This window comes from Anopheles funestus, chromosome 2RL (genome assembly GCF_943734845.2).
Source record: "Anopheles funestus chromosome 2RL, idAnoFuneDA-416_04, whole genome shotgun sequence".
Classification (NCBI taxonomy): domain Eukaryota; kingdom Metazoa; phylum Arthropoda; class Insecta; order Diptera; family Culicidae; genus Anopheles; species Anopheles funestus.
In genome coordinates, this window is record NC_064598.1 from 74,363,899 (window position 1) to 74,389,512 (window position 25,614).

At 41.4% G+C, this 25,614-nt stretch overlaps 2 protein-coding genes across 5 annotated transcripts; one reads left to right on the forward strand and one right to left on the reverse strand.

The window, feature by feature from the left end:
• The first annotated feature begins 2,445 nt into the window (after nt 1-2,445).
• On the forward strand, nt 2,446-21,496 carry LOC125766590 (beta-1,3-glucosyltransferase). 4 transcript variants are annotated; one of them, XM_049432752.1, is made up of 8 exons: nt 2,446-2,696; nt 3,433-3,792; nt 14,216-14,325; nt 16,065-16,283; nt 16,748-17,116; nt 17,892-18,030; nt 18,119-18,281; nt 19,628-21,496. In XM_049432752.1, exons 2-8 carry the CDS (start codon nt 3,720-3,722, stop codon nt 20,535-20,537), a joined length of 1,983 nt encoding a protein of 660 aa, XP_049288709.1. In that variant the 5' UTR covers nt 2,446-2,696; nt 3,433-3,719; the 3' UTR covers nt 20,538-21,496. The 4 variants fall into 4 exon arrangements, with proteins under 4 accessions (XP_049288709.1, XP_049288708.1, XP_049288710.1 ...); XM_049432751.1 differs by having other exon boundaries at nt 2,446-2,692; XM_049432753.1 differs by having other exon boundaries at nt 2,446-2,629.
• Nucleotides 21,497-21,954: 458 nt separating this feature from the next.
• On the reverse strand, nt 21,955-25,548 carry LOC125766593 (myotubularin-related protein 2). The gene is made up of 5 exons (XM_049432763.1): nt 24,519-25,548; nt 23,422-24,447; nt 23,092-23,262; nt 22,795-23,002; nt 21,955-22,728 (listed from the first exon to the last, which is right to left on the reverse strand). Exons 1-5 carry the CDS (start codon nt 24,615-24,617, stop codon nt 22,433-22,435), a joined length of 1,800 nt encoding a protein of 599 aa, XP_049288720.1. The 5' UTR covers nt 24,618-25,548; the 3' UTR covers nt 21,955-22,432.
• Nucleotides 25,549-25,614: the final 66 nt, after the last annotated feature.

Genomic DNA, 25,614 nt, shown 5'->3' on the forward strand with positions numbered 1-25,614 from the left:
TTAGAGTTTAAACATTCTAGGTATAAATTTCCTAGAAAAAACGAGACTTTGCTAGAATTAAAATAATGAATCATATGTAATGAATCATAGTTACGATGAAAGCTACTATAATTGCCCCTAATTATTCTTATTTCTATAATTCGAATTATTTCCATATGCAAAAAATACTTTTCCTAATTTATTTCAGTAAAAAGCTATGTGCACTTTTCATTACTTGCTTCGAATAAAAACTTTTCATCCCTTTAATTCATTGAAAATTTATTCCGTTTATGCTTCATCGGCACTGACAGTACCAGCAGCCAGATTGATGCATCCCACGCCTAAATGTTCGCTTGGCCTTGCTTTCGTCGCCCACGTGCAAAAACCTTGACTGCACAACGATCATTCCACCAAGCACCTTGTCATTTTGTCCTCCATTGAGATGGAAATTCTGAATGTGAGTATTATTTAATAGCCTATATCGTACGGTTGAAAAATAGGAAGAAGTAGCAAAAAACCTGGGGGACAGTGATGTTTTCTGGTACCCATCGGAAGCGATATAATATTCTCGGGCTGCCTTCCTTTTCCATGTTTTTTCCTCTCCGTTTTTGTGTGCGCAAAAAAAAGAGTGGAAAGATTGAAAAGGTTTCGTTTACAGCAGCGCGAAAACATAGAAAGAAAGCATGAACTCGTTCACTGTCATTATTGGAATTGAATGTTGGATGATGTGTTGCCGAATGCCGCGGGGGATTTTCCGGTTTTCCGAACGAGCGTTGTTGTTGACCCGGAAAGAAGCTTCATGCAATTCACGTCTCGTGGTGTAGCAAAGAAAGTGATGGTGGAAGCGATACAGGAAGGAAGATATATGAATGTGGAAGTATAATGCCTCTACAGCAGATGACAACCGTCCGGAGATGGGACATGGAGATACTGGATGTAAACTGTAAATGGGAACTTCCAAGCGTCTTTACCATCGCCATCCGTGGTACAAGATATCTACCGTTTGCAAACACGAAATGAAAAACGGAAACAGAAACCACAATAATCACGTGAAGCAAAACACAACAACGCCATGCGAATTGGTACGAGAGGAGATAAAAGAAAGGAGGTAGAAAAAAGGATTTTTTTTAAAGGACTGCATAATTTATGGTGCTTTGAAGCCACCGTTTGGAGCATTCCTTTCGAGCTAGTAGTGCACGCCGATTTGGGCTTTATTTGGTGGCGCGGGATGGGAGAAAACTCTCGGATGCATGAAACCGAACTTGGAGTCCAACTTTTCTTCCAAAACTGAAGCTAGTGGCCGACATAAGACATATAAAATTGCACGGTAAACAATTCTTGACGTTTGTTCGGAAAAAGTTGTTACACAAACTTTTAACTTCTTGGTTCATTTTGTTCCCTTACTGTGGATTAATTATTTAACCTCACCCAAAAAAGCTTGCCGGTAATGCAAGATTATGCTAAAATCTTTGCCAGTTTTATGTTCCCAAGCTTGGAGGAAATGAAGGCTCATTAAACCCAATTATACGAGAAGTTTGTTGTTCACGCGAAATGGTCGGGTAATAGCAAAAGTAACTATTACTCGCAATGGAACCCGGTAAGCCATAATGCAGTACTATTAAGGGTTAATAGGAAGGTTTTAGTATTAACGGGTATCAAAATCGGGTTCACCTCCATGAACATTTGATTCCGTTAAACGGGAAGTGTCTTTTCGGGCGGACGAACGTAACGAACCCGGAAAACAGTTGCAGCGCAAATGTGTATGTTGGGGTTACTACATAGAACGGAAGTTGTAATGGGGCGTTAATGGGTAATGGGGTTTAAGATGCTTCAAAGCATGGTTGTAGCAAACGTATTAGCAAACTTGCTATCGTATCATTGAACTCTTTTATGCTTAAAACGGTACTTAAAACCATAATAGTAATAATATTCTCACATGTTTCCGTTATACATTAATAAATAAATAATAAGCCATGTTTGTTGCATAAATTGCATACCTTTAGGCTGTTAACAAAATTTTACAATAGAAATGATCTGTTATCAAAAAAATCTATTTTTAAATCATTTATTTAAGAAACAGAAGATACTTTTCTTTCGTGGAAATAAAAATGTGAAGCAAAGAATGTGAATTTGAATTGTTGAAACATTTTTAGAAACGTAATTTCAATTCCACCATAATTAAAAATAAATCTGCTACAAAGATTTCCAACGATCTCCACCAAAAAAAACATTCATAATTCCTATTCTAATTTCGCACGTGGACGTTTTAAACCCTCCAGCTTCGTACATAGCTTCGGCTTTATAGAAGAAAACCAAAAAAAAAACAGCTAAAACCGTACGAAACCGAACCGATTATTTGTTTTTGTTCATTCCACCACGAACAATGCACGCGTTGGGGATGAACAGACGGCACCAGAATCGCGCCCACAGGTCGGTGAGTTTGCGCAATGCGTATCGGCTAACCGAAATGAACCCATTTGTTTACATTCGTGCTATTGGTTTCGGTCCGGAAGTCTGCCGGATAGCACCCAAACGGACAGTCGTTCGAGTGTGGTTTAACCTGCTGCACGTACTGGGTGGTTTAACACAACAAGGACGATCTTTTCAGCGTGATTCGTTTGTGTTTCATTGTGCGATGTGAAGTAATCCGGTGCTTAATATTAAATATAGTGCGTGCTCACATACCATACCGACCACAAGTGTAGCTTCATTTGTAGGTACCACTTTCCCTCCCGTACCATTTCGTACTGATAAGAAGCCAAATTCCACCGCACACAAAAGTCACGCAAAATCTGACGCGTCCGAAATATTTTTGCGCAAAAACTGATAACGTTTAGTGCAGCGGACGAACGGACGAACTGGAATTGGTTTGCTCGTCAACTAGCGACGATTCCATACAATCCATGTATCGGAAATCACTTCTTCAAATGAATTTGCTGTTAATTTTGCAACCACTCGATACCGCATAGCAATTAGTGGTGGCATAAATTATTCACCCGTCCGAGCAAAATTGCACACTACCAGCATCGTGGTCGTATCGAATCAACGTATCACCTTCACACATCGCTTAAAACCATCCTGTGAAGAGTGGAGCCTTGGATGGAAGTATAAATTTCCCGCGAGGCGTAAGCAAACGATACACCGAGTGCAGCGAGAAACCACAAGTGACAACTTATCCGCTCTACACCTTGGGGCTTTTTTTAAACGTACCGCCGCGCCACCCAAGCGCGGAAAACACCAAACAAAGCAATTCATACTGAATCCATAAAAGTATCCCAGTAGTATCCCCCAGTTTTTTTTTATTCGCCATTGCCTGTGTCGTCATTACTGTTACTATAATGAGTACGAGAGTGGGCAAAGAAAAACTATCCAAATGCCCATGTGTGCGTGTGTAAGGGAAATTAAAAGCTTTCGATTTAATAATTATTTTTAATTATTTACTCTGTTAAAAAGTGAAATTTACGGGCAGAAAAAGTGTGTCGGAAAGTTGGAACCAAAAAAAAGGAAAGTGCATCATCATACACATATCCGCATTACTGAATCACACACGATCGACACACGTGTGCGCCATCATCATCGTACCGTACCGGGTTTAAATCACAACCAAACATCAAACACTGCAAAACAAACCGTAAAACACACACACGTGAACGGTGTATATCGAAAGGTGGTTTAAGGACGACACGGTCGTGAAAACTCGGTAGTGTGGAAAATGAATTGGACCCGTAATCGAATCAATTATGTATAGAGTTGCATTGCTGCTTCCGGTCTTGCTGCTACTGCAGCTACCATCATCCGTCGCACCTGCGCTCGGTAAGTATAAAGTGCTGAGAGATGGAATTTGGGGGAAAGAATACACGGAGTAGGGGGGGGAAAGGTATGACGAAACCGTTCAGGATCATCCGTTTGCCATATTACTGTAACGCTGTGGCACTATGGCATTACCTTCGGTTTTGTGGTTTTACTTTTCCGGATGCGGATGGACAAACACAAACAACAACCGGCCAAAAAAAAAAGGCGGGAGGAAAAATGGACAGAAACAAACACTTTTCAGCTAACAAGCGAACGGTAAAGAAAATAATTAATTTGACATTCATACGGTACGTTGATGAACATTATCATTTATTGGCCGGTACCTTGGTTTGTACATGTACATCATATTTAAAAGTAATTTAAATTGTAAATGATGCTATTTGCAAGAAAAAAAGAAAATGAAAACAGAACACGTTTAATAATTAAAAATTACTTTTCATCCTGAATCCTTAACCTAAAACGAATCTAGCTCATTCTTTATTTGTACACGATTTTCCTGTTTGTTGTACCTATGTTTGACCATCTCTTTGAAATTTGCCATTTAATGTCTCTGACCGTTTTCATTTCCTTCCATTCACTCCTTCTAAGCTTTCATCAACACAACCGTTTAATTTGTAATTTCCATCCCTTTTCTGAGTGCTGACTGTTGTACTTCACCGTAAAATAGCAATACTTGAGCACTGTTCGTCACACATCCATTTGTGGGTCTCGGATGGTTTTCTTTTGTTTGAAGAATGTTTTGTTACGGTATCGTGTTTTTGTACTGAGATGCTTCTACTGATTTCAATGATGGTTGTGGTCTATGTGGGGTAATCTATACAGAAGAGAAACTAATAATGCTGTGATGTTGTGACAACTCCCGGGAGCATTTTAACAACATCCACAGAGAACATCCAAAAACAAAGGCATTATGAGTACAACATTTTATCACATCTGGTATTTTATAAAGTTTTCATTACTTCTATTTAAAATTTTAAAATTAAAAGTTAATTAAAGGAATGTTACTCTCCTTTTTGGGTACTTATTTGTAACAACTTACAGGCTTAATTAAACTTCTTTATTTATTTATTTTTTTATTAACTCAAAATGGCTCTAAATATTGATTATCGTTGAATATTTATTTTAATATTATCTACCTAAGATGATTGTATTACAATATCCGATCCATTTAGTGATAATAGGGGCTCTTCTTGTGGTTTCATTTCTTTAGAAAATATTCCTTTATTTTATTTAGTTTTAATTGTTAAATTATAATTTTTATTTTGACTTTAACTACCTTGAAAGAATGTAAGAAATATTTTTTTACAAAATCCGAAGAGTATTTGTTGGAATTTTCACCAATTACAAGTGTTAAAACGCGTTAAAACAACACAAGAACCATTCCCCATCCATCGTTTTTGGTGAACCTTTTTGAATTCCTTCTTTCGGCCCGTTTCATGCTAAACTTTCCCCCAATGGGTATACACTATGATTATCGGGCCAACAATTTGAAGCTAACAACAAACAACCATAAACAAACTAACTCACTCACTATGCACCTAAATGCAAAACCAGTTAACAATGACAGCAACATTGCAGTAAACAGGCACCTGGGTAGGTAGGTCACCTTTGCCAGCTTCACCGGAACAGGTTCACGAAATATTATTAAAGTGCCCCATCCCCCTGTTTTTCCTCATCAAATGCTTACCCCGGCTGGCGTATATACAGCCCAACCTAGGCTTGAAATGCAAATTCGCTTGCGAAACTTTTCCTCCCGATTCTAACAAGTGCGGAGGCTCTTTGTGCTTACAGTTGCAACTTGCAGTTTGCACGCGGTTGCATAACCGATGGAAAAGGGGGGGGGGATGGGAGAGCAGGAATAAGTTTGTGGGTGGAAATTTGAAATTTCCTTGTCAGCTTTTTTTTTGCAGTACATAAAAGCACGGAAGGTGCTGCACCGGGACCGTTACAGGAGCGATAGTAGTGACAGGAATCGATTCACCTACCGTAGCCACGCAGACGGAGCGTTTCGAGCTAATTATACTTTTTAGTTTTAATTACATGTTTTATTGCAGTCATAATTAACATCATAAAAGTCGGCCTCGGGAACGCTGTCATCGAACCGCGTACCGTTCGCGAGAAAGTGTAACGAGATGGGCTGATAGTGTGTGTGTGTGTGTGTGGTACGTCGGTGAATCTGTGTTGTCCGTGCTGATTTGCCATGTACCGTGCAAACCAGGTGCAAACAGAAACCTGTGGTCGAATTTTACGCTTTTCCACAATTTTACTCGAACAACGCGGGCCCAGCAACTTTAGCACAAATGCGCTGATTTTGTCTACCGTCTATACTTCATGGAAGGAAATAATTTCCCCCCGGCACGCAAATATAGCACCAACGCGAGGGAAGATTGTCAGACCAGTCCGTTTGGTAGAGGGTAATTTTCTGGCTCTGGCCGGAAAATGCTCGTTATGACAAACCATGAACCACTGGGCGCCTCCATCGTCAAAAACCTTACCTGGGCGTTCCAGTCGAAACCAGAAAAAAGGATGCGTGCACTGCCTCTGTGGACACCTGGTTCGCTTTAATGTCACATAGAGGGCCAGTTCGCAAGAAACGAGGTGTAACTGTACAATTTATATGGGTGCGGAATAGAATGGAAGGAAATAGAGAAAACCCGGACAAAGCGGGAACCCAGTTTTCCTCGCGCACCAATCCACCAAAAAGGCGCTCCGCTTCATTCGTTCTAGGCCGCACTAAATTTTCCGCTCGTTGACAATTTATTTCGGGGTGCTGCGGTCATAAATTTCCACTTCAATTAGCTTACACGGGGATATGAAAACTTGCTTGCCACAATTTCTCTCACCACTCCGCTTCACCCAAAAAGCACCCTTACCCTGTCTGTGCCACCCTGGTATACTGATGGTTATGAAAACTTGCCCAAAGGGCCCATGCCGCAAGGGTGGAAGTTGCTGTTAGTTTCTACCACTCATAACCGCTTCCCCAGCTTTCCTCCCACCCCTTTTTTGGATGATTTTCCAATTGTTTAGCGGCTGCAAATGTGCTGTTTGTGCTACTTCCGCTGGTTTCGAAACATCAAAACGGGTATATGCACAAGCGGATCGTGTTTCTGCTACGCGATTTAACGCTTTTAATTTTCAGCACCTATTCGGGTAACGGATTTTAGTGCGATGTTAGTCCTTTTACTAACGAAACACGGTAAAAGTGTTCATATTTTATTATTGCCTGCGATTAACAATAAGTTTGCCAATGTCTCGTAACAAACGACCAATCTTTCACCTTATAGAAAAGTTTTTTGTTTTATTTCTACAATTCTTTATAGAGGTATATATGTATATTCTACACTCAGTTTTAGATTTTTTATAGTATTTTCACGAAAAAAAATCAGCTTGAAACATTTTTTTGTATTATTGTGCACATTTATAGAAGCTGTTAAACACCTAAATTTATGCAATATATTTACATATTGTTTTTCCTTATCCTGGCAACCGAATAAAGAAAAACAATTTTTCCTCAGGCTATTAAAATACAAATTTATCAAATTTATTACAATCTTTATAAAACGATGCAGTATTTTTAAAAGTAAAATAATAAAATAATTGGTTGCTTATTAAACCTCCACTAAAGTAACTTTAAATTAAATTACAAGCACTTGCACAACACACAAAACAAGCACACTTAACGGATACATGGAGCCAACGATACAAATAAGCAATGAAAATAAGTGCATTTACGTAGGTTGGTGCTCATTACGTCGCTTTTCACGGATCGTTTTTTACCCGTAGGTCCCACCGTGGGCGCATTTTTTGCAGTTACACTACGTTAGCATTCGCAAACGGTGACAAACGTACGAAGCCCCACAAATGTTCCCTCCGGCATACAAAACGCAAACACACACACACACATTTACAGAAAAAAAACACCAAAGATTAAGCGGTATATGTTAATTTGAATGAATTTATTATCGCACTTTTCGCCATGTCGGTGCGGGGAAAAAAAGGAAACCAACCGCTATGCACTCACACGAAAGTGCGGAAAAGGTGCGGAACATTTACTGCTGCTGGCAGGCGTAACAAAGCGGACCATTTTCTATTTTCCTTTCCCTCTTTTTTATTTTTTTGCTGTGCCCGAGCCCGAGGAATGGTAATTATTTTTGTTATTCTAATTATAGTATTTTACAAGTAGCAGCAATAAATACTCCACCACTGTTTGGAGCGGTTTAAAGCTTCTTATACGGTTCCACTTATGGCCATGGTACTGCTTGCTGGTTTAATCCTCACACGAGTTTTTTTTTTGCGATGGCAAATGATAAGCGCAAGTGTGAACATGGGTAGTTCCAGTTAATCAAGTAAACTCCACAATTAACACCTTACTGCTGAAGAGAATATCATGCTTTTTGTTAATTTATTTTAAAAATCATAGCTTTTGTCAGTCTTGAGACTATCAAAGCATTTTTTCTCGTCTTAAAAAAGTAACGAAATATGCAACTGCACTTCCCCGCCATTAAAAGAAAAGATAATTTATTACGCAATATTTATTGTGCCATTAAATGTGTTGTGCTGTGTTTATGTAATGAAAGTTTACAACCGAAACTGAGAGCAATTATGACACGAACTGCTGCAAATGATTAGATCAAACATCAATCGAATTGCATCTATTCGATTGCCTATTAAATTAATCATGCATGAAAGTGAATGATTGCATCTCGACTGTTTAAAGGCAAACAAACATTTTACGTTGATTTTTAATGACTGTTTTTTGGGGCTGAAACGAGATCAGTTCATTGCATGATGATGAATGAATCGGGATTAAATAGCTAATTTGTTTGTTTGTAATTTTAAAACATAACAATAATTTTAATTTTGAAAGAATATTTTCATGCTAAAGAGACCCTTCCCTTACAACTATTGGCATTATACTTTGAAAAAAAAAATATAAATCCAAATGACCGCTTTGTGTCACAATCCATCCATCGCTGTAATTCCATTGAGCGCGTCTTATGCACACAACGCCTGAAGGTATACTAATTCTTTTTTAAGTGAAATATTTGGGGATTATTGGCGAGGTATTAGAATCCAGTTTAATACACATTTTAATTCTTTAAGTGGTTAATTGTAGAGTAGACAAACTCTAGTGGAATAGATTAACTAAAATATATTGCCAATTGCCAGGCGAACATACTCGAAACCACTCTTCCGTCTAAAAATAATTCAAAAGACGAAATATTTTCTATTTTAATCTTCAATTTTCGCTTCAAATTACTAACAAAGACATGTATTAACAGCATAAAAATATTCACTGCATATCAAACGAATAGCTTAAAACTGTCAAAAACTATTCTTAAACATTTTACCTCAACTTTGAGATGGCTAGCAAACCACATTCTAAACAACGTTAGTACCCTCGTCGTTATATTTCGGCACCAGTGCTCTATTGCTCCACACTATATGTACCTATGTTTGCACAACCTAGTTGATGAATGGTAATACCTTAAATTGTTCTCTTTCCACTCGGCTCAGCAAACGTTCAACGGCCAACAAGCATCAGAAGGTCTTTTACCTTTATAAAAAAAACCCCTTTCTACCGACACCATGCTTCTCTCGGTCACTACCTTCACAATCTCAAAATCAATGTCAGCATAAAAGATTCGGTAACATCCTCATCATCATCACCATCATCATCATCATCGCCGCAACAGCGTCATCGTCGTTGGCTTTCTGCTGCGAGGCAATGGTAGCAAAGCGATAATTTAGCATGGCCATTATCTTTAGTGGAAGCACCCGTTCAAGGTGTGTCACCCGGGCGCATCTTTGCAGAATAATTCACCCCACGGCCGGATAATGCTGTCAAGATCGTATCTCGCGACGAGCAAAGCTTGTTGCATGCGGGTGATAATGAGGCTGATTTTTGGGCATCCTATCTGTCGGTCCTGAATAATCTCGGGCCTGCCTTAAGAGGGTGTGCTTGGCGCTTTTTGCGCTGAACCGTGTGCAAGTATGCACCAGATCTTTCCTTCATGAAACAGATCAATTTTGGTACCTTATCTTGTTACTAGCACACGGTCGTGGTTGAACGAATGGGCGCTATCTTGGCGCTCGACGCACCAAACATTCGGTGTGCAAAAGCCACATAAATTCAGCCAACCGTTGCTACGCTTCATTTCACCTGTATCACACTTTCTAAACCGGCAAGAATCGATCCAAAAACCCAAAATAAAAAGGGATACAACAGTACACCTTACGCCAGTACACCCAAGGAGTACACCGTGAATATCCATCGCGCCAAATGTCGGCGCCGTTCGTTTGAAAGTTGCTCGAATTGCAATAATTTAAAGTTTAAATGAAAATTGATACCGCCGTACGCCATCATGTACAACATACTTTAGCGTTCCGTTTTATCCCAACTAATACACAAACCGCACACAATTTACGGTTTCGTGAACGAGAGATCTCGTCTCTCGGTACGGTGTGTCTGCAACGATTACCGAAACTATCGGTTATCATTTTCTATCATGATCCACACATTTTTCTCCCACACAATCAACCCAATTCGTTCGAAGAGCGAGGAAACGGATTATTAGGAAGGATGGTGAGAGGTTGGGGGGCAAACGAGCAGAGAATGTTGTACAACTTCACCAATAAGCCATTCCGTTGCGATTTTATTCGTTGACTGTCGACGCGAAAAAGAAAACTGTTGGTAACATTTACGCTTTGTGTGCTGTCAGTGGCATAATGGTTGGTCATTTCTTGTTCGCCTGTTCGCAGTAGAAAGGGGTTTGCATTGATTGTAAAATGGGATTTGTGTGGCTGTGTTTGATGGACACCGATTTGTTTGTTTTGCTTCTATACTAGTACAGTTTGTTACTGGGACTGGGTTAATGTTTAAACGTTGGTTAGTTTATTATGCTTCTGTTAATAATAATTTTCTGCTTTTGCCATTCTTTGTTCGCCTTTTTTCTTTTCTTTTTGGTTTTTTAAGTATATTTTTATGTTTTTATAATCGCACAAAGCGACAGTTTGATACAACGTAATAAAAGGACATTTCCCGATGAAGTTTGCAAACATTTAGGCTGTTATATAGATTTATTAACGTTTCAAATTTATTCTTTATTCTATTTCGTTTATTACAACTGGTAGATTTTATTGAAATATCAGTAATACATTCACTTAACCAAAGGAATTATTTCTTTTTAACTAACAAATATTTATAAATTCCATAATACGCCAGAGTTTAAATATAATCAATTTTTCATGTTGCTAGTATAATTTTCAAACTGTTAGGATAATTTCTATTCATATCTTTATGAAAGTTTCCAATTTCCTAATTAATATTTTACATCTAAAAATTTATTTGCCATGAAATAAGTTAAACGAAAGGAAAATAATATTTCGTGTTTTGGCACATTTCTCATTAACAAACAACATAGCAAAAACATTTTGCCCGAAAATAGCTGAAACCCACCGTTAAGAACATTAAAGAACGTTTAAATGCCTCCACATAGAACCGTTTCGGCGAACAAAGCTGTCAAACGCATTGCTCCCGATCTTACCCTTATACGTTTCCGGCGCAATTTAACCATCCTTCCGCCATAAGCACTTACGCCATCCCCGTAAACCCCTTCACATTTACAATTTCCGAATCGCAGCGTTCTCCATAATGATGAGCCTGCCACCGGGACATCGTCTGCGTTTACGATTCCAATTTAATGGACTTTAGACCACCGGTGGGCTGCAAAACGAGCAGGGACCCGCGGCGTACTTCATGCTGTAGAAACCGGTACTGTTCTCTACTCGTACGTTGTTCGGATGTCGCTTTGCAGCGAATTTTCCGGAAAGTGCTGCTGGGGAGCACGTTACCAAACTATGGTATGATAATTTCAAGCTCCCTCCGGAGATACAAAGGAACCATTACGGACCAGGGAGCGGAGAGGAGTTTTTTCCACCCTGTACTGTTTGTGTTTCTTGGTGCGTATCTGGTTATTCCTGTGTAAAACTTTTTTTCCCACTTTGCCCACCGGGTATGCCGAATTTAGACCATCGGAAAACAGATCGTTTTCCGAAAGCCCCTAAGCACCTCCTCGCCACCTATCCTTTTCCCCACTTGCAGGTTTCAAACTTCGCTCTCACATCGAAAACTTCGATTGGGAAGCATAATTTTATCGATATTAATTTGCACTAATTTCTGTTCCATTCATATTCACCTTCCTTGTCGGTTGTTCTCCTGTCTACCGTGTGTTATGTGTGTCTATCGCACGAGAGTTTTCCCGCTCCAGGCTATCTTTTGTGGTGTATCTGCCGGATGGTTTCGACTTTGGTTCATATCCACAAACTCGCCTATTTCGTGCAGGTGCAGAACCACCCAGAAGCGTATGTTGACATTGACGTCGACCGGCTCGTCTGGGAGCAAAATACTGTTGTTGCATAAATAATATTGTCCGATGGCCGAAGGCATCTTCTTTAAGACGGTATGACGTATTTCAACCGATGCTGATGAAACGTGCGTGAGCGTTGAGTCTGATCGGGACGTGTTCTAAGAACTTCAAAATCTTGCTAAAATGGCTCCACAATTTAAAGTGATATTCTGTTGGTACATTGTGATATTCAATAGTCAAATATCGAAGTGAAGTGTCTTGATTACTATGGGAAAAATCCCTAAAGAATGCTAACGAAATAATTTTGTAACACAAATTGCATACTTTTAGGCACTTTTAATATATATTTTTTAAGAGGTTTAATTCCAAAAAACGAAATTAAAACACATTTTCACAACAAATCAAAATTAATATTAGAAATTTAGCTCAATTGTTTATAACAGATCAAACCACACCTTAGTGTATACGTCAAGGCACCACATGAACCACCAGAAAACAATGAAATATTCAAAAAAAAGTTGTCAAATTAATTAACCAAAACTGCAACTGTGCAAATGCTACATTTGATAAGCTTCATTCGATAGAACAACAACAATTCTATAAAGTGCACTCAGCCTTACACAAATACCGAAGGTCCACATCGTACACGATACACTGTCCCTATAAGCTGGCCAATGTTGCAAACCGGTCGAATGAAAGCAATTTAAATAAACAGTCAACATTAACTTTGCAGGAGTAAAGTTTTTGACTTCATTCTGCAGTCAAATGTAAATGAAGTGTGCAAACAACCTTTTCTCCCTCTATCCCTTTACTCCTCTGTCCATATCATTCCGTATGTTACACCCGGTGCTAGAAGTCAACCACAATTAGTCTGGCATGGAATGTTGTCTCCACTATCTTCACCTTCTACGATATACAGCACAGAAGACAACAGCACGAATTAGCCTTCGGAACATCCTCCGCCTCTCGGAACCCGTTACCAAACCTATGGCGTTAGTTTTAATCGCAACTTTAACAACCATTTTCCACCCGAAACACATATGGGATCGCTTTTTTTTTTGTTGCTGTTTTTTTGGATCGTTGCCTCGGTAAGGACGATTTGGACTAACGGTCTTGTACTGGAGCCGAAAACTTACACTCTCGTGTCATGCACCAGCGCCATTGCACTTTAACCACACTGAATGGAGCAACTTTTCACATCGAAAGTTCGACTAAATGTGCACATAGCGGGGTAATTTTTTTTGTCCTGATTCACGGAAATTTAAAGGCTTGCATGTATCTTTGGAGGGATTTTTTTTTCTTGGCAAATTCCGTAACAAATGCGGAATGCAGTTTCGTTACAATGAACAAACGGAACAGAACAGATGCGGCTGTGATAAAGACTTCAAAACAAACTAACTTATCGAATAAAGGACAACTTAATCGAACAAGGATATGCCATACAAGGCTGGTTTGAAGCTTAACGTTGCGATATTTCAAGCTTCAATGCATTATTTGAGTTGCTCTAAAGGTTCAATTTAATGTATATCATCGTTTTATTCTTTTTATCGTGTAGATATCCAAAACAAAAGACAGTGAATTTGTTAGATAAAATCCATTCTTGGAATTATGATGCATTATAAATTGGCCACTATTATCTTGATCGGTTGTGTTGTATTTCACCAAATTTATTCTTATTCGTGTTTTTTTTTTCATATCCTATCCACAGTTAATATGTTTCCTTCCCGGATAGTTGAAAGCACCCTGTGCGGTGATAGCCTTTTCCTTATAGAATTTTCTCGTTGCTGAAACTAAAAGAAGTGGCTGAGATTTGTGCATCACGATTTTATCCCCATTTTCTTTCCCAAAAACAGTATCTTCCTATATCATCCAATTCTCACCATTCCTCTGCAGAAAAAAAAGCGTTGTCTACTGGGTACCGGTACCAGACTGTCGGCAAACGTACAACCTTTCACGTGTAGGGCAGGCCAGGAAAAAAAGGGTCGCGAGGGAAGGGAGAATTTAAAACTACTCGCTAACTCGGGAAACCATTTCGCATGCCGTATTATTTACAGCCGTCCATGAATTATCGTTCCTGGTGCTAAGTCAACCGGCCCGGTTCAATGCTGCACGAGCCCGGCATCTGAAGCGAAGCATCGTCGAGCAGATAAGGGAACTGGATCAGGTGAGTGAAGAATTGGACACGGTGGAACTCTCAAGCGTAAACTTGCAACTGCACTGTACTTAAAGTTATTTCAAAGTGCAATTTTAAAATACGAATATGGTAGATTGAGTTGGTAACATTCAAATAAAACAAGTAAATTTAAATTGAACTAATAAGTGGAATGTAATTAAAATTCAAACAATTTCTACATTAAATAATCATTACAATTTTTTCTTACATCTTTTTTGACCATCTTTTCACGAATTATTCAACGACAAATATGGTCTTTATTCATTTTGTTCGGTGCAAAATCGTTGAACGTTTAGCGTAATATTTTTTAATTGTTATTTCCTTCGTTAGAGAAACATACAGCATTTATTACAGATTGATCAACCTCAAATAACAAAGTTCAGACAACAACATAGGAGATACTTAAATACTATTTCACGCGGTTTTAGATTTTTTTGCGAACAAATTTATGCAATTCTAACGAAATTCGCTACTACACGTGTTTAATGGGATATTTTGAAATCAACACTTTAATTATAATATGTAGTTTAAGATTAACATCCGAATAAATGGCACATGGAATAGAACTATATGTTTTGTAATTAATAATAATATCCGCTTGTAATTCCGCGGAGTAACATATTTACCAAACGTTCAGTAAGCAATTGATCGCAAATGTTGATCAGGAAATTTGATATTTTATCCATCAACGCACCCGCAGGGTATTCGTTTGAATCGATATATTTATTGCATTTCGACTAAAAAAAAACATAACCCAATTTGGTTGTGCAAGTGTGTGTTGCCATGTGTAGAAATTCAATATGCTGATTCGTGTTAAAAATATCTCACAGCTTAATTGCAACAGTTCCGCACATAATGTCTACCTCGCTTCCATTCCCTTAATGGTCAGCACAAACCCAATTGCATCAGTACCGCAAAAATCAATTGCCTCATTTTTTTTACCAAATACCATTCCTAATTTGTAACCAAATATACACACAATTCCACCCGTGCCCGGTCTATCATCCTTTCAGTTTTATCCTCTCCGAATCGTTTCCCGATCCTAACCGATGCGTGTGGTTTGATCACTTGTGAAACTGGCCACAATGTTTGCCTCCCACATTTGTCAACAAAGCGTCCCTGCTCAAGAGCCATCCCTGGGGAAGGTTTGCTAACGTAAATTTATTCCACCTCAACCATCAGAAATGCTCCACAAAATGGTACGCAGGGGGAATTGCTCACCATGGCCACGAATTGGCTAGGTGTGCGATTTTTTTTCGTTTTTACTTCATCATCATACCTAAATGGATCTTGTTTTTTTTTTTTTGTTCTATCCACTTTGCCTCGTGGGGCTCGCAAATTTTTGTCCCCGTTATCTACATACAGCAGTTTTGGGTACAATTTATCGCGGGAATTCAACCGCATCATTCCCGGTGGGTATTGGGACGCATCAAAAAAAAAACGGGAGAGTACACAAATTTTTGGCAGAATGCATTTTGCGACGCTTATAAAATATGCAAAAATTGATTATCCCTCCGTTGGGAGCGGGTGAAATTGGTACGAGTTTCATTATTGGTCACACGTTTTCGTTTTTGTTTTGTATTCCTCCCTAAAAAAAACCTTGATGTTTGTACAAAAGCGTGGATTTAATGTTGGTTCCCTTTCGTACTCTACTACTGGTATCTATAGCTAACTAATTTTTTATCTCCATTTTTTTAATCGCAACCACTTCTCTGTAACCACCGACACAGGATATTGCACCGAGCCGGCCGGATAACGTGTTTCTCACGCACGAACTATTCCCCGAGCAGGAGGGTGCATGGGCGATTACACCGATCCTTGGCCACATCCGGGCGTCCATCCTCAGGTCGACGCACCGGACCGCCCGCTGGCTGATCGTGTGCGAGGAGCAGAGCCACGTCAACGTGAGTCTATTAGCGCACCATTTGGCCAACGAGGATTACCGGGAGGTAGGTGATGGAATGCAGTGAAACGGAGTAAAAGTGTAGAGATCCATCCGTTCCGGAGTAGTGTGTAGGAAACAATTTGAAAAGTGTGTGGGAAATCGGAATGTTTCATTTGCTTTAAGCGCCTAATTGTATGCAATTGATATTCATTTGTTCCTTTTTAACCTTTGTTTCCAACAGGGAAGCAACTTGGAAGCAATTTCCGAAAGAAGCTTTCTATTTCTATTCTTGAAGGAAGAATTACGAGCCGCTACCATTCCAAACACTTTTCAATCGCTACACATGCAAAATTCACTAATGGTATCCAAACACACCCGTCACCGGAACGAAAGGATTCTCGTCTGAGAAGATCACGTCGGTTTCATCAACCAGCACACGAGCCTGTTGGCACGTGTTGACTCACATTACTACTCTAACGTGTTTTTTTTTGTCCTTTTTCACCTCCTCCTTGGGTTCATCCTGTGCAGAAACTGTTCCTCGGCTACCCACTGTACGATCGGGAGGCAACTATAATTCATCATTTCGCATTTTTCAAAAATCCCTCCAGCTTTCTCTATCCCTATCTGCGTGCCGGTATCGCACTTACCGTACCGTTGGTCGATCACCTGGTCCAGCTGCTATCGGACGGTGCCGCCCGGCCAGCACTGTCCGATTTCTTCATCGATGCAGCCCACGAATTTGCGCTGGCCGTGTGGCAGCATGGTCAGGGATTTCCGTTGCAACCGCGTCGCTACTTCTGCGCCAAAGCGCTACCGAACTGTGCGATTCATGGTGCCGGACCTTACGCTTCCGGGACAGGAAATGACATCCTTGTGGGGAACGATGGCCACAGTTGTGTGAGTATTAAATGGGTGAAACAGAGAGAGAGAGAGAGAGAACGCGTGAGAGAGCAAGATATGTCTCAACAGGCCTCCTGTCGTGTGCACGTACATACCTAATTTGGCCCGAAGCTTATTTAATGTCACAACCGAAAGGGATACCGGTATGTACGTGAATCTCATCCGGGGGTCATCCCTGGGTGATGATAGTATTTGGGGATGGTATTCGTCCTTTCGAGCGTGATATTTGTGTAAAGGAGGTTAATTTTTTTTGTTTTGTAACTGATGCATAATCTCACTAAAGTAGACGTACGACAGGCAAGGCTTCCAGCAAGGCTGCTGGTATACATGATAATCCGACAAAGCCTAATGCGAGATGATACCGAGACATTTTAGGAGGATCCTTTTCCATATTTCATAAGTCTAGCAGGTCTAGACGCATTTATTAAAGATGTAGAAAAACGGTTAAACATTATTTTAAACCAAGCTTTAACTCCATTTTCATCAACAACAGAGCTAACTTTGCATATGTTTTACTGCTTCCGTTGAATTCTTGATATACGCTGAAATATTGATAGACAGTTCATTAGGTAGGACGTCTATCAAATGTCAGCAACATCATTTAATTTCCTAAGAACGACTTTATGTGTGAAAAATGTATTTAAAGGACTGCGATATACCTTAATAGACTGAGAAATGTAAGCTGATTGTCTACTTTTAGGCGAATTTATACTTTCGTGACACACTTAAGCCTAAATATAGATAACTTTAATGAACTATCTTATCCCTCCAGACGAATAACCCTACCGATGTTGATCAGATCATGTTTGCGGTAAAAACATGCGGCAAATATCACAAGGATCGTGTAACGGCATTGAAGAACACTTGGACAAAGTATGTGCAGCATCTTCGGTACTTCAGTGATGTGGATGGTAAGTGAATGAATTTCCAGGTATTTTTCCTTCCACTTGTATTTACTAACAAACTACACCGTTGGACGTTGTTCAATTGCATCTTTAGATCCATCAATACCGACTGTCGCTACATCCGTGCCGAACTCCAGTGCGGGACACTGTGCCAAGACGTTGGAGATTTTACAGTTGATCGGTGATGAAATTCGCTATAATGGAAGCCTTCAGGCCGTTCGCTGGGTTATGCTGGTTGACGATGATACGATCCTCAGGTAAGGGATTGAAGCGGATGGTCGCTTTGAATGGCGATTTACATATTCAAATGTAATTACAAGCGAATAGATTGATTTACCGAAGCTGTGTGGTATGATGATGAATGCAGATTGAAGCGTGGACAAAGCAGCCACAATTAGTGCACACAGGACCCTGTGTTCCTTACAATTACAATACCACCAACCAAACAGGAACCCTGCTAAGCAATTGAATAACAAAACGAAACCATTACAAAAGCAAAGTCAGTGGCAAACAGGTGGAACAATGGAACTTCATCGCTTTTGGGGTGCTCTGTATGCATACAGTGCCGGCCACTAAATTCTTCAAACCTTAGTTGGGGCGGGGTGGTGGGGTTTGGTCAATTTATGGAAGCATAATTCCTGAAATAGCTCACAAATCCTGCGGAGCATCGGTACGGTCTACACCGGCTGCACCACAGTTGGGTGCCACAGTCAATCCTTTATCAAAAATCCTTTAAGGCATCAGTAAATTTTCCCGTCTGGTTCTTACATCTCCACCATCATCCTTCACCACCGTTCGGCGGAACGGTACGGGTACCAATGCGGCACTCATGAAATATTCAACGCGCAATACACAAACTGACACCTACCGCACGTTTTTGGCCCTGGGGGGCACGTTTCCGGCGATAATTTTGACCTATTGTGGGGGATGGTTCCCTTTTTTTGCGATGGAATGGGTGAGTGAAAATGACCACTAGCTTGCTACAACTAACCACCCTGCAAACGGCTGGTTCGATGCGGAGGATGCGGCAAGATGGCAAGTTTGATGTATGGAAGTGGATGGTTTTTTAAGTTTTTTTTCTCTCTTTTCGTGATTTTTGTGGTGTCGCGAGTTCCTTTGGGGCTGAACGTAAAAAAGTACGAAAACGTGTTTGGTAGGATTTGTTTTTAGAGTTTGAAAATTTACAGATTTTAATGACTTGTTTTAGTAATAAACTATTAAATTATGATCAAATGAAAAAAAAATTAAGCACCTTTTTTTTTCTTTTATTAGCTTTGCTTCAATAACTTCAGCTTTTTAATAAATGTTTTTTTGAAAAATTATTACAATAAAAAAATCAGAGAGTGTAAGTGCTTTTAATAATTCATACCACTTAACACTCACGTACGGTTCCGCCTTCAAACGCTGCTCCCAAATGGCTCATTGTGGACAAACAAATTAGACTCCCTCGTGGCGCAACTTCCCAAGCGTAACGGCAACTCCATTCCAATGCTGATGCGTACCATTCCAAAACGGCCGAGTCCTGTCGTTTTTTTCTCTCTCACCAAGTTGTTTCATTCATTTTTGCTTCCATGCCTTCTGCTCACCCATTTCCACTCACCAGTTCCGCCTCGTTGGCGCGGTTTTTGAGCTGTTACGACGCGAACCGAGATTTGTACCTTGGCGAACGGTACGGCTATCATCTGATGGGCCCAGACGGGGGCTACAACTACGTGACCGGTGGCGGTGGTATAGTGCTGAGCGTAGCCATACTGGACGCATTGCAGCAAACGTGCGAATGTCCATCAGCGTCCTCACCGGACGATATGATACTGGCGGCTTGTCTGCAGCGACTCGGCATTCGTCCCATCCATTCGAACCTGTTTCACCAGGCCCGTCCATCGGACTACGCACCGGAACTGCTCGACCGGCAGGATACGGTTTCGTTCCACAAGCATTGGCAGATCGATCCGCAGCAGGTGTACAACAGGTGGTTCCGCCAGCAGGACGTAGATTACTTCGAGCGGCAGCAGATCCGTTCGTATTGGTCCCGTCCGGCGCCGGTGTCCGAGGCTATATGCAAACACTCGAACAGTGTCCACAGTCCGGAGGCTGGCGCAAACCTCCGGCACAAAGATCATCAACTTGATCCGTGCCTTCGTCCAACGCGACCAAACGTCAGTGTACGCAACGAGCACACCAAGGTACGTGAGCACCGGTTAGGGCCTACGGACGAGGGCGAAAATAAACGGTCACCTCAACAATCCAACCATAATGACCGTCATCAACATCCGGAACGGGTGCTACGGTTGGTAACGAAAGCAACCGAACCAAACGCACCCACCAACGAGCGGTCCGTGCGGGTAACGAGCACCGTCCATCCATTGACCACGGTTCAACCCCATTCACCGCAGCAACATATCGCTCGCAAACATTTGTGCGAAAGTAATGAGCTTCAATCAAACGGCAACCTTTTGCTGAGACGGCAAAACCTCCAAGAGTCGACAAACATAATCAAACACACCGATCTGTAGAAGCTGGCTGGGCATGGGGACGGGTAGCAAAACGGTCGGAAAGGGCTTCGGTTGGTGCAGGAGAAATTAAATGTTGAAAAAGGTTTCGCCTGCTTCTACCGTCACGGTTACCGGCGTGACAGTCACGTACGGTAGGGCGAACCGTGCTGTATGTAGATTTGTAATGAAATGGTAGTTCCAGTCTTTCAAACTACGAGGCTCCCATCGCTCGATCTGGGCCCTGTAATGTGCTTTACAAATAAATACAACATCATAAAAACGCACGCATACACCTGGTGTAAGGATACCAGTAGAACCACATTAAAGTGGACGTGACTTGCTTATACGTTGGAATAAAGATTATCATGCGACCGTTTCGTACGGTCAACTACTACAAGGAATGTTGACTGGTGTCTCATTTAAAAAATATGCAATCAATTTATTGTACAAAATATAATATTATTTTTGATTCTTGTTTTTAGCGATAAATCGAATACACTGCATACAACAATAATTTGTTTCTTAAACTGGAAAAAATAGTATCTAATATTGTAAAATTCCAGAAATTCCAGGAAAGCAATTCTTCATTCTCAAGTCGCGTACTACAGGGAAAGGGACATGAAACATGTTGGAGATTCTGGCCAAAATTCTCGGTTCGACAATGATTGCATGATTGCACCAGAGGAGAGATGAAGTTGATTGGAACTTAAGGCCCTTTTTTGCTCTAACTAACAAATCTGAAATTACGCAAAGGTGACGTGATGACGATAGGTGACCGCACTTTTGAAATCGTCCAAAATATCACATGTTTTGGGTCAAAGGACCAACAACTATATTGTCCAAAACGACTTTGTCCATTCACATCCTTACAGCGCGTTAGACTCCTCAGGTTCCGGTGGGCTGGTCATGTCATTCGAATGACACCGGACGACCAGAAGTCCGGCCGACGGTAAGTCGTTCACATGGATAAACTGAGACGGAGTGATCCTGAATCAAAGGATCGCAGATCCTGAAGAAGTTGTAGCGCCTGAAAAGTAAGTAAGTTAGGTCCTTTATTTTCTTAATGTCTTAATTTTTACAGTAAAACCTCAGATGATATTAGATTGCCAGTTTAGGGTTACAATATATCTCGCAGATGTCCGAGGATCTTGAACTGTAGATTGATGAGGCAAGAAACATCGGAAACAATTCTGCTAATCCATCCGGAACTTTTCCTATTTTGAATCAAAGTTCACGAACCTTGACAATGGCAGTATATTATACCTCAGAAATACCTTTTACGATGACATTACGGATGTTATGTTAAGAACTGATTAATTTATAAATTAACCCAGTTCGAGAAAGGACATCCTTACAATAACTAGTCCCTTCGCATTTATGAAGAAAGGGTAATGCATTAGCTTTGACGACGTTTTCCATATACCGTTCAATTATACTGTGCGAACCTTTTCGGATATTCAGTAGGTAATGGCTGAATTCAGTTGACTAATTTTGATAAAGCTCCTACAAGAGAAAGTTAATAATACGCAAAAATCTCTTAGAACAAATTAATTCAACGGACTACGAACATTATACGTGTTAGTAGACACTTTCGTTCTTTTTTATTAATAATACAGTACAGTTTAAACAATATTAGCACGCAACAAATACATTGTGTGTGTTTGTGTGATTTTTTGCATTAAATTTTGACCCTAATCAACTTATCGCTTTCGATTATTAGAATTTCTTACAACCAAAAAAAAAGAATACCTCCTGTGTTATTACGTTTGCTTGCTTTTGTTCGCCAAATACTACTCTCGGCCACCGCATATGATGTGATCCTCAAAGCTAACACGAGGGAACTCCATCATGCGTGGGCTGCAATTTCTTAAAGCACTCCACTAGTGTCCTCACATCACCTTCTCTGTGCGGTATACCTAGTTGAGAACACGTTCCGTTCGACAATCTTCCAGCTGTTTCATCAGTTCCGCCTGCAGTGCTAGCAGTTCGCGCGTACGCTGATAGATTGGATCCTGTTGCCGCATGCTTGGATTCCACCGGCAGTATAGACCCTTCCAGAGACGAATGTGCCGCATGCTAACGACCGGCCGCAGTACCGTCTGTACTGGCATCGAGCTGAGATAGTTACTTAGTCCACCGTACAGCGGATTACGGTATTCTTCGTGCGATGAGTTGATAAACGACCACAGCGAGACGGTACGAGTTTTGAGATCTACAAGCAGGAAAGTTGATTAAATAAAGATAATACTATTTTCCCTCCTCTTAACCTCTTACGTACCATTTGCAACCCGTTCCCGTTCGGTGTTGTACAGGAAGCTTCCAAATCGACACGAGTACAGATGATCGAGGATCGTTATTAGAAAATATTCGTTGAATTCTAGTGCGTGCGGGAACTGTTTCGATATCTGCCATACACAATCGATGAACTGTAGAAACACCGGTGAACGGTCCGCATCTGAATGATGATTGTCACCGTGTCCGATACGCTACAGGGTTGGGGGTAAGATAAGGAACCGATTGGGAGAGATTATTTGTGTTGATAGCTTTACAACCGAAAGAAACCCCAATTACCAACCTGTTCGAACTTATGTCCAAAGCTAAGCCATTCCTTCTCGATCAGCACCTGAAAGCCTTTGAGCGTTCGATAGTATGGATCGAGCAGCAGCATCGACAACGCCGTCAGCTGTGACGTACGATCCCAACCGTCCGAACAGTGCACCACTACCGACATTCGCATATTTTCGATCTAAATTAAGGGTGAAAGAAGGGGAAGCAAACATTCATGACTCATACTCCTTAGCACACGGGGAAGCCGGTGGTTATCATATCATTCATCATCGCTTGTCTGTTTTGCTTGACCCGCACGGTCATTATGCTAATTTCTTCACAAAACGTAACGACTCACCCGATCGACAATCCGTACGGCACCGCCCAGAATGCACTTGATGTGCTTTAACCACAGCGTACTTTCCACCGCCGACAGCCACTTGTGGTCATCGTTGGCCGGGAAGCAAATTTCCTTCAGCTTTCGTAAACTTTCCCGCATCACGTGTATGTTGTGGATGTCCAAAAACGTCAACTCAACGTTCTTGTACGCATCTTCCGACTCGTAACCACCGCCCTTCGCCTTGTTTGCGATCGCGTTCGCGCTCGGCCGCGCATCGATGATCGACAGCTTGTCTGACTGGGCGTTCGCTTCCATGATGAGATTAATGTACGTTTCATCCGGTTCACTCCGCTTACCACCCACACCGACCAGTGGCTGCGAACAGCGCGTAATGGTTGCGAGCGACTTGGGATGAATCCAGCACAATACCGGCAACCGGTTGCGGGATCGGAACGCTGCCACCAGCTTCAACAGATCGTCCTTGGCCGTCTTCGGTACGGCCCAAACCGACGGGTAGCTGTCGCATATTTCATACCGTTCGTTAATGCGCGTAATGCGCCACGTATCGTTGTTCGCACTGTTTACACCCATCCGGCGCAGTTCCGCAACCGGTTCGTACACCGTCCACCCATCCTCGGGGAACTTTTCACGATAGTTAAACGCAAACAGCTGCCCATCGTTGGCGCGCGGGAACGCATAAAGCTGCAGCTTCTCGAACACGGTACGCCGGGAATGATTTTCCTGCTTGTGTGCGAACCGCAAGTTACGCATGTCCTTGCAAAAAATGTCTATACCGTAGGAATTTTCACCCCGCGAACTTGCACCACCAACCTTCTCGATACGGCTGACCGCTCCGAGCGGACAGTCGACAACGATCACCGGATCTTTATCGGATGCAGGCTGCGATCGGAAGTGTAAGCGATAGTTGGTGATTGTGAGTGTACCGATTGCTGGCCCACTGTATGGGCAGATGTACGAAACATCGCTTTTCCGGTCCTGCATGTTCTCACCGGAAAGATACGTAAAGCCATTCTCGTTCGCAACCTAAAACGGATCGATATCGGGATTTTGTTAATAGCAAATATGAATACTTTAAATGATGTTTCACTACATACAATCGTATCCATTCCGTGCTTGGAGTTGAGTGAACTAGACTTCGAATCGGAATCCAGTGAGTTTGAGCTGCGATGAAAATCCGTCCCGTGGTGCTCCATCGTATGTGCTCCTTTATGGGTGTGCGTATCGGCTCGTTAACGTTGAGCGTATTACTAATCGTCGGTTTGGTTTGTTTACCAACGACACCCTATCATCGAGGCAAGCCAAACGACGGATCAACTAATTATTAGGTGTTTTTTTTTCTTTTTGCAACGCGAGTATGTCACACCCACCGTCCACTATCTTCACTTCCGAACGCGCACCAAAAAAAAGAACGACCCTTTGCGTCACACTAATTGGATTGAATGAAACACCACGGAATTATGCTGCACGAAGAGAGGAACTACACTGGTGCTGTTACTTGCTTATCGCATTGGTTTTCCTCGCGACCGCTGCACCATCCAATCCGGCCTCTGCCATTGGTGAAATTTTCACGCTTGGAATGTGGATATTTTGTTTTCGCGGTGCGTGCGCTCTCACGGGCGGAGTGAGATATCTGTTCACATATGTAACACCCTTGTGTGGTGGTCAATCAGTACCATCAATACACAGCGAATTCCACCTCAAACCCGTTCTCCTCCAGGTCGTCCGTTGTGTCGAGACTAGCGCGCACTGACGTCAGCTTCCCGTGTAAGTGAATCGAAGTTCCACGGGTAGTACAAATGTGCGTGAAGCAACAAATTAAAGAACTGCAGTTTTGTTAATCCAATAGTGCCAAGACTGCATGGGAACAGTTGTTGGTAGCGCAGTACTAATCGTTAACAACGTAGCTGATAAACACGATACAGAACAGCTGGATGGGCTCGTTCCGGGGGAATGGGAGTATTGGCGGAATTCAGGATGCTTGCATTCACTAAAGGCTTAGCGGTGTTCGCGCTGCCGCTGCAACTAATGAACAAAGGCGGGTACTAAAGCTAACAAAATACTTTTTATCGGAACATTAACCTAATCGTCCAGCTATTTCACTGATCCCCGTTGCTTTGTTGTTGTCTGCGATATACGTCAAACCGAACACGGTAGAAATGAAGCGTTTCAAGCGTTTTGACAGCTAAAACG